The sequence below is a fragment of the Mytilus edulis genome, chromosome 11, assembly GCF_963676685.1.
Source record: "Mytilus edulis chromosome 11, xbMytEdul2.2, whole genome shotgun sequence".
NCBI classification, from domain to species: Eukaryota; Metazoa; Mollusca; class Bivalvia; order Mytilida; family Mytilidae; genus Mytilus; species Mytilus edulis.
Genome location: NC_092354.1, coordinates 19,291,707 through 19,302,041, shown reverse-complemented (window position 1 = coordinate 19,302,041; position 10,335 = coordinate 19,291,707). Strand labels below are relative to the sequence as shown.

The 10,335-nt window shown below is 32.6% G+C and overlaps 2 protein-coding genes across 2 annotated transcripts; both read right to left on the bottom strand.

Moving 5' to 3' along the window:
* Positions 1–8,833: 8,833 nt before the first annotated feature.
* LOC139494062 (uncharacterized) lies at positions 8,834–9,232 on the bottom strand. Its single transcript, XM_071282231.1, has one exon. The coding sequence runs from the start codon at positions 9,230–9,232 to the stop codon at positions 8,834–8,836; it is 399 nt and encodes a 132-aa protein (XP_071138332.1).
* A 5-nt stretch (positions 9,233–9,237) lies between these two features.
* LOC139494061 (coiled-coil domain-containing protein 148-like) lies at positions 9,238–9,588 on the bottom strand. Its single transcript, XM_071282229.1, has one exon. The coding sequence runs from the start codon at positions 9,586–9,588 to the stop codon at positions 9,238–9,240; it is 351 nt and encodes a 116-aa protein (XP_071138330.1).
* Positions 9,589–10,335: the final 747 nt, after the last annotated feature.

Sequence of the window (10,335 nt, the reverse complement as noted above, 5' to 3'; positions counted from 1 at the left end):
TAGTATCATACTATCATAAAATATATGAGAAGAACATAACCCGTGTCATGCCAACAACTGTTTTTTTAGAAATAAATGTGTTTAGTTCCGATGCAAAGACCCTATCAGTGAATCAATGTTAAAGCCAAAATATGCAATCTTTAATGACCTGACAACAGTATCGTAACTATATCCCCTTTTAATAAGTCTATTTAAAGGTTTTGTTAGTTTCTGAGGAGAATACTGACATTTTTGTGCTTTATAAAGAATATTTCCATAAAATTTTGGATGTGAAATACCTGAACGTATAAGATGTCTGCATGTTGAGTTATATTTACGAATTATTTCCTTATACCGGTGATAAAATTTAGTAAATGTTTTGACCAGTTTGTGATATCGAAAACCCTGGTGTAATAATTTTTCAGTAATACATAAATTTCTCTCGCTAAAATCTAATACATTGTTACATACACGAGCGAATCGTACAAGTTGAGATATATAAACACCATAAGATGGTGACAAGGGAACGTCACCATCTAAAAATGGATAATTAACAATAGGAAATGAAAAATCATCTCTTTTATCATAAATTTTTGTATTAAGCTTCCCGTTTATGATATAGATATCAAGATCGAGGAAAGGGCAGTGGTCATTGTTATCATTAGCTTTATTTAAAGTAAGTTCTACAGGATAAATTTCTTTAGTATACATACTGAAGTCGTCATTATTTAGAGCCAATATATCATCCAAATATCTAAAAGTATTGTTAAATTTTTGTATCAAATGTTGTTTTGATGGGTCTTTGCTAATTTTCGTCATAAATTGTAACTCATAACAATACAAAAACAGGTCCGCAATAAGTGGTGCACAGTTAGTCCCCATTGGAATTCCAATAACTTGACGATATACGGAATCTCCAAAGCGAACAAAAATGTTATCAAGTAAAAATTCAAGTGCATAAATAGTATCAAAGCATGTCCAATTGACATAGTTCTTTTGTTTATTGCTACTAAAAAATGATCTAAAAGAGTTTGAACATATGTACTCGCATTCCGACTTTTTAAATGCCCAGTTAATTAGGGATGTGAATTTTTTCTTAATAAGAATATGAGGCAAAGTGGTATATAGGGTAGAAAAATCAAAACTTTGAACAGATTCAAAATCACCAATATATGCATGCAATTTATCGAGTACTTCCAACGAGTTTTTGACACTCCAAAAGTAATTAATTCCACTATTTTCAAAGGCCTTATTTGAACAATTTATTATCAGGTTTTTTATTGTACCAAGTGTACTAGTAAGTAAAACAGACAATTTAGTAGTTGAACAATGGCTGGAAGATGAAATAAATCTATATTTGTAAGGTTTTTTGTGCAGCTTCGGAAGCCAGTACATAGTTGGGACTTTCATTGTGTTTGGTTCTGCTTGTAAAGAAGTAGCTAAAAGTTTATGTTTGTTACAGATGTCGTTTTCTGAAAATGAAGTCAGTTGGAATGTTGGTGAATTCGTGATTTCCTTTTGCAGAACCTCTATATAAAATTTACGTCAAACAATAATGATATTATTAGCAGCTTTATCAGCCGGGACAAAAACAAATTCCTTGGCTAGTTCTGTTAGTTTATTTTTGATACGCGAAATAGGGTTTTTATAGTTTTTGTTGAGGGTAAAATGTTCTTTAAAATGTTGTATTCGAATATCAACTATCTTCATTACTGAATTAAAAAAAGAGTCCAAAGATTTTTTGTCAGCTTTTTCCCGTTTTACCCATTTCAAACAGTAGGCGCGGAGTGAGTCGTTGATGATATTACGACACTCATTCCAGTTAACAGTTGACGGGGGACGATATTTAGGTCCTTTACTGAGGAATGATTTTAACTCTCGGTCGCGAACGATGTTAAGGTCTCCTGTTATAACATGGGAAATTGGTCCATAGGTGTATTCTGAATTACTGCAATTACACGACATAGGTGTATTTTCAGTGATATTTACATCTTTACACAATTGGCTATAATTAAACACATATTTTCGGGTAGATTTCTTGTAAATATAACAAATGAGAGGGAGTTCAGTATTATCAAAATATCCAGGAATTTGGTCTTTAACAGAATGGTCGTTAAAAATACCGGCAATATTTACAAAATCAAAACCTTTATTGACATACTTTATTTTAATAAAATGTTTTTTATGATCTTCAGGGCGATCAATTTTTGGAAACAGTTTAGAATAACAATATGCCATTATAATTTGGACAATTTCATACTTAGGACTGTAATATGAAATTGTGTTGCAATCCTCTAAAATTTTATTTAATTTATTTATAGGTAAAGAACAAAGCTTGGTTAACAGATAATGTCTGCCGTTGTTTTTTGAAATGGAAATTAGGTCCGAAATATTTGTATGGTTGGTCCGAAATTTTCTTTGATTGCGATTTTTTCTGCGTCCATGAGAACGATTTTTACGAACAGTTTTAGAAACTATATCCAAAATGTTAACAGAATCGGTTCTTGATATATTGCCAATTCCCATGATATTATCATTAAGACCGAGAGGGTAGACTGTCTGTAATTTTTTAATCCAATTTAATTCATTTATTTTTCGTGATCGTACAAACTTGGAATGAGATTCACCAGGCTGCTTATTTACTACTTCTAAAGGTTGAACTGTTAAATATTTAATAGGATGACTGTGCTTCTTAAGATGTTGATAAATGATACTTTTTAATTTATTGGGTCTTTTAAAACGATACAGGTGTTCTTGCGTGCGTTTAGATAAATATCGCCCAGTTTCACCTACGTACTGAATACCGCATCCCGGTTTGTTTCATGTGAGTAAATAAATAATACTGTTTGTTTTTCAAGTAATATCAGTTTCAAAATTTAGAGAAAATGTGCGACCATTAAATGTGGACCTTACTGTATTGTTGGTGGAAAGACGGGGACACGTAAGTCATTTTTTGGCATGACACTTATCGATAGAAGGGTAACCACGATTTTTATTGTTAAAAACGTTAGCTATGGTCGTATTTTTAGATAAGCGATTCTGAAGATTGAGACGTGTAGATACCCTTTGAACGAGTTTAGTATTTAATATTTTTCCATTTCTAAGCTTCATATTTGTTTTTTGGTATGTAGATTTATTACAAAGGAGCAAAGACTGGCGTCCAGAATATGAACCATCACACAGTAGATTAAATTGTGTAAAAATGATAATATACATTTATAACGAGTAAATATCAGGAGTGTTCACATGCGAAGTGTACACAACTCTCCACTGATACAATGAGCATTCAGGTAGTAAAATTTGATGTCTCCAATCATTACTGACTTGAAATGAATGGAATTCTACTTTTCTTCCATAGCAAAATTGTTGACTAATCACCAATGGCCTTTCTGCTTTATGGACGTCAAAGCAACACAGTTTCAAATTTCATTACCTCTGTTACCGTTAATCCAGTGTACCTATAAAGAAGAAAGCTTTGTAAAGAAGCTTTCTTCTAAACAGGTAAAACTGGATATCAGGAGTCTTGAAGCCAACTCATTTCTATTCCTACATATTAAAAGGCAAATCTGTTGGAGTGGAAACCCATTTTCCTTTAGAAGCACTCCTGCACATTCGAGGTTGCATTTTCAGCAACCGAAAATGTGTCGTTTTTCAGCAGGTTTGATTTTCATTGTTTTAAACAAAGCTGGTTTTGGCATATAAAATAATTATGACACTGAATCATTGTGTTTTAATGGCTACATATATAACTTTATGATCTGACCAATAGGAATCAAGAACATCTGTTTCAAAATTTAGCTTACTATCAAAATTTAGGAAAATTAAGTCCAACAATGTACCATAAGATGTAGTAGGTTTAGACACAATTTGTGAACAGCAAAATGAATCTATCATGAACTTTAAAAAAGAAGTGTTCCCAGTGTTTATATCAATATTAAAGTCTCCCATTATGATGATTTTTGGATGTCTTAAATACACGTCAGGAAGAAGATTCGCAAGGAAAGTATCTTTTAGTTGTTGCAATTTGCAGTTTGGTGCTTTGTAAACAAAGACAACCTGAAAAAGACCTTTGCTGGGTGATATTATGTCTGCTATAACAAACTTAAGATGGAGTTGGAAAGTTGCTGTATTGTGAAGAATACAATCATTTCGATAATATAATACCAATCCATGAGGTGGTCTTGTATTAAAGTTTGTTTGCTTTTGGTCTAATCGAACTGGTGGTTCAAAACCAGGTACATAAAAATCATCATTTTAATCTGTTGAAATAAGTCTTGATTCAGCAATACCAATAACATCAGCATCTAAGATGTTAGGGTCTGATTTAAGATCATTAAAATGCGCATGCAATGACCTTGAGTTGTGAAAAACTACTTTAAAATAGTTACTTGATAAGTTATACAATGGCTTAAAGCACAATTGTAGAGTTGCATCTGTCCTTAGTCTGTGTAATTCTTGTCGAACACAATCTGCTACAGCTATTGCTTCTTTATTAAGAATTAATATCTGTAATCCAGTTAAAGATGTAGCTCTGCTTAGCGCAACATAGTCAATATGTGGTATTTTCCCTTTACGTTTTGATTTCAGACTAACAACAACCTCGTGTAATGTATCTCCTTGCGATTTATGAATTGTTTATCCGGCTGCTGGGCGAAGAGGAAACTGAATTATTTCAAATGTCTTATATTTTTAAGTAAATGATCTTTTAATGTCAAACATTGGAGTCCATGTTTTTTCAACATCTTTTCCGTACAAGTGTGAATATTTTTTTCTATTATTAGCACATATTCTGGCATCTTCAAACTTAACCCATGTAATACTTGGTATTAAAGATGCAGTTTTGCACGCAATCAATTTAAGTTCACAAGTTGAACTATTTGTAAGACCATCAGTGACTTAAATATTAGCTGTAAGATCATATTTCATCCCAATTGCTGGTACTACTTCTTTTGCAAGATTGGTGGTACATGTAGCAGGCTGTTTTTCTGGTAAAGAACTAAGTAATTTTGTCTTTACAGATGCTGGTAAATCCCCACAAACTGTGTCAACTGCTTTAACTTTAACCTTTTGTGAGCCTAATTTAGATATGTATTGCAAATTAAAGTTATCCACTAAAGCATTTTCAACAAACAAATGTGTAGCATTAGTTCTGTATGTTGGATCACTGATTGAAACAATTCTGGTACTTAAAACTGCAAAAGCATTTTCAGTCAGCTGATCTTGTCTCAACCTATTTAGTAGAAGAGCAAATTCTAAATCATCTTTTTGTCTCATTATTTCAGTAAGTTCATGAATAGAAAATATTAATTTCCAGTAATTAGGGGCTAATGCTGTTAATCCTTTGCTAAGATAATTGAACATCCAGCTGTCAAATACAGGTTGGAGTTGGAAAAAGTCACCAATAGCTATGATACTGACGCCACCAAATGAACAGTTGCTTCCCTTGATTTTTTTCAGCCTTCTCTCCAGTAAAGAGAACATTTTGTTTCCAACCATTCATCAATCAAAATCAGAGACAAATTTCTGTATTTCATTCACATCACATGACATTGACTGGTCAAGTCCTTTATTTGGTTGTATCTGGAAAGCATTGTGAATAGTCAGACCATTTATATTGTAAGCTGCCTTTCCAGTAGGAGCACAAAGAAGAATTCTTATATCGTCAGGGTCCTCACCTTCAATAGAACATAAGTGTCTGTGTAAAGCTTGAAATATTGCTCTGACAACTACAGATTTTCAGCATCCTGCTCCACCTGTCAAAAATGTATAAAATAGTTCATGTTTTGTTTTAACCCATGTGACAACATGTTGGAAAAATTCCCACTGCTTTTTATTCAAGGAGCTTCTCAATGCAAAATAATCACTCTCACTTATTCTGTTGGCATGATTTGTCAATTCTACTGTTCTTGCAATTCCAACTTCACGGGACATATCATACAGTCTATGTTCTGTTGGTCTATCTGGATTGAAATGAACATACTGTTCAGATTCTGGTGGGCCTAATTCAGCATCTTCCATTTCTACTTGTTGTGTGGCAGATGCTATTTGATCATTCTCATTACATTCATTTTCTGCCTCTTCTATAGCTTTCTCTAGATCTATTACTTTACCCTCATATTTCTTGGCTTTTTATTCTAATAGTCTTGCAACAGTCAAGTACATTTTTTCAAATGTTTCATGTTCACATTGCAAATCTGAAAGTTCATTTCTCCATGGACAAAATAACATTAAGCGTTCTCTGTAGAAGTTTTCAGAGTCAGTGTTGTAATTGTATTTAACATATCTTATAACCTTATGCGTTTTTCTTTGGTATATTCTAATACCATTCTTCAGAGTTAAGTCAATTTTGTTATTGTTTTCTTTTATAACATCTGCATTTGCCTCTTCATTTTCACTTTCAGATCCATTGTCCTGCTGTTCTGATTCATGATCTGAGGACTCTGAAGTTTTAGGATACTGCAATTCAAATTCAGATACATAGTCTGCTAGACACCAGTTCTCAAGATGTTTTAGTCTACGCGAGTATCTTTTAATATCATTGTCTGATTCTATTTCAGTAGAGTCTGGGACTAGTTTTTCTAGGGCTGATGATTGCTTTAGGTGGAAAGTTCTTTTGTGACGTTGAGATGTGCTAATCGTTTAATGAATACAACTTGTCTTGTAGCTTTTGTTAAAGGCATCTGTAGTGTTAAGTAGGTTGCTTCTTGTGCACTTGTTTCAACAGAATTTGAAAGTTGCTTCTAATGGCCTTAATGTAATTTTCATCATTCATTTGTAACACATCATCTAAAAACATGTCATATGTCATCTGGTCTATATCTTCAGAATTGTGAAGTGTATTAATTTCGTTTTGTATTTCTTTATATATAGCCTTGCATTTTTCTATGTCATCACTTTCTCAAAAGGTTCTACAATAACTGTTGCTTTCATAGGTGGAAGGGGAAAACCACAACGACAAATTGGGTGACCTTTTTTTCTGCACGTTTTTGAATGTTTATGAACTTGCAAATTGACTAAACTGTCATTTTCTACAAGTGAACAGAAGACATATTTATCAATAAATGCTACAACACCTTCATTTGAATCACTTTCATATACTGGTGCATTTTCAATCCAAATTAAGATATGAATATGTGGTGAACCTCTCTTTTGAAATTCAACCCTATAAAAAAAATCTGTCAATTTTCCAATAGGATCATGATCACTTTTCAACACCAAGTTGATAAACTGTTGGACACGATAATCAAAATATCTAGAGCATGTCACAGGGTCTTTCTGAACAAGTTTAGATTTCTGATTCCAATCCATTTCTTCCAATTCGTTGTCAGTATACTTTTTGCCATCATTTAATTTGCCAAGAATTCGTAACAAATCTTTCCAGTTAGTGTCTGCAGATGAAAGAGAGCCAAACCACGTTGGAAGACCCAACTGTCTAATCATTGCAAACAAATCTTTTTTCCTCTTTTCAAGGTATACTGGAGAGTTTCCCAAACTTCTAACGATATAATAACCTTCATCCAATCTTACAAGATCATTTACAGTGTTAGGATTCAGTACATCTTTTGCTGTCCATTGTTTTCCTTCTGATTGACACCTTCTCAGAGCAAGATTGACCTTATCACTTATGTTTTTAACTGAATTTTCTTTAACTTAAAAAAAATGTTTGGTACAGACTGTGCTACTCTCCTATCCATGGAACTTAGTTCCCATTTAACAATATCAGTATAGTGAACAGAAACAGACCTGTCTTTGTTATCTGGCCTCCTTTGACCACAAAATATAGTTGGAAAAGATAAGTACTCTGCATCAGGATCACTGTAGAGACTAATTGGTCGTTGACCTTCACCAGGAGCAAAAGTTAAACCTGTATCACATAGTGGATTGTCGTCTTGAATGTGATCTAACAGTGTATCTGTGTTTCCAACATGCATTTCACTTTCATCTACTTCACTGAAATGATCGGAGTCATCGTCTGAATCATTTTCATCTTGGTTATCCTCTTGTTCTGTACTATTGTTTTCCTTTTGTGTTTCTTCTTCAGTTATTTTTGCTATTTCTGTAATCCAATCATCATTTATTTCAATCCCAGAAGACTTGTACAAGTCACTTGTTCTAAAAAAAAAAATGTAATGCACAAATGACAGCAAATGGTCTGACATCTTCACTTAAATCACATTTTTTGAATTCAAGCTTTTTCATCAATTTGACTGATATTGTACCTGATTTCTCTATTGTATGTGGAAGAGAATTTATTTTAGGTTGAACTTCAACAGGTACATTTATAACATTGCCTGATAACTGTCCACCTCTAGGCAACTGTCGAAGCTGCATAAAAGGAATCCTTAGTGATAATAGTCTCTCTTCTAAAGGATACAAATTTAATTCTTTTGGTTTTTTAGGAAATCCCATTTTATTTGCAATTGCAAAACGAGGCATTTTTCCTCTTTTAATTGCATTTAGACAAATGTGGCATATCCATTCTATGTGCTGTACAGATTTAAAATTAGTAAAACAATGAGTCATGTTAGCAGGAGTGTTCGTTTTGACAGTTTTAGAATTTACTACATAATCACAGAACCAAGTTTGATGACATGAAGTACATATATATGTAGGACCTTGATTTATTTTTGTTTTAAAATTTCTTATGCAAGCATCAAGGGTTATACCCTGATTTTTTTTTAGGTCTTTTTGATGATTTGTAAAATCAATGTTTTTTCTTTAAGTACTTTTGACTGTCTTTTCATAACATCTGTCTATATCTAGGTTTTTCTGTCTAGAACTTTGTTTCTTCAAACGCTCATTTCCTAAATTTTCTGGATTTGACTTATATTCTTTTTTTCTGTGGAAGTCTCGTTCAGACTCGTGTTTTCTGTAGTCTTGTCTGGCAATTTTTTCTCTTTTCTGTTTCGTTTCTTTTGAAATCTTCATTCTTTCTAGTCTCTTTTTTAGAAGCAAGTTCTCTTTGTCTTTCCATCTGTCTTATATCTGAATTATCTCTTTGAGACTTCTTACTTTCTGCTTCAGCCCTTCTATAATTTTCATCCTTTCTAGCCTCTCTTTTAGAAGCAAGTTCTCTTTGTCTTTCTATCTGTCTTATATCAGAATTATCTCTTTGAGACTTCTTACTTTCTGCTTCAGCCCTTCTATAATGTTCATCCTTTCTAAATTTTCTTTTAGCAGCAAGTTCTCTTTTATTGAAATCTTCATTTTTTCTAGCCTCTCTTTTAGAAGCAAGTTCTCTTTGTCTTTCCATCTGTCTTATATCAGAATTATCTCTTTGAGACTTCTTACTTTCCGCTTCAGCCCTTCTATAATTTTCATCCTTTCTAACTTTTCTTTTAGCAGTAAGTTCTCTTTTATTGAAATCTTCATTTTTTCTAGCCTTTCTTTTAGCAGCCAGTTCTGTTTATTTTTTAAATCTTCATTCTTTCTAGGCTCTCTTGAAGAAGAAAGTTCTCTTTGTCTCTCTATCTGCCTTATATCAGATTCATCTCTCTGAGACTTTTTTTTATCTGCTTCAGTTTTTCTATAATTTTTATCTTTTCTGGAATATCTTTTTGCATTTAATTCTTTTTCCTTGAATTTTTTATTTTTTCTTCTATTTTGCATGTAGTTTTTCATATAAACAAATTTGGATAGCTTCATAATACTGGTATGAAACTTTTTTTTTGTTTTGTGTTCCTTAGTTTCTGATCATCGAAATAATTCTTAATCTGCTTGGTCACATCTTTGTCAGTATCTTTACTACTGATACATACAGGTAAAATTTCAAATTGAGAGTCTAAGTCAATTTGTAAACTTGCGTAAAAAGTATATAAGTAACCGAGGAGGTCATACAAGAACACACACACACACCTTTTTTAAATGTCTGGATCCGCCTCTGACACATGCATATAATTATTACCTGTGAAAGGGGACTATAACTATATATAAATAATTTTTGGAATTCGAAATTGACAAATTTGACCCAATAGTTTCAGAAGAGAAGATTTTTGTAAAAGATTACAAAAATTTACGAAAAAATTGTAAAAAATGACTATAAAGGGCAATAACTCCTCAAGAGATCAAATGACCATTTTGGTCATGTTGACTTATTTGTAGATCTTACTTTGTTGAACATTATTGCGGTTTACAGTTTATCTCTATCTATAATAATATTCAAGATAATAACCAAAAACGGCAAAATTTCCTTGAAATTACCAATTCAGGGGCAGCAACCCAACAAACAGTTGTCTGATTCATCTGAAAATTTCAGGGCAGATAGATCTTGATCTGATAAACACTTGTACTCCATGTCAGCTTTGCTTTAAATGCTTTTGTTTTTGAGTTATAAGCCAAAAACTGCATTTTCCCCCT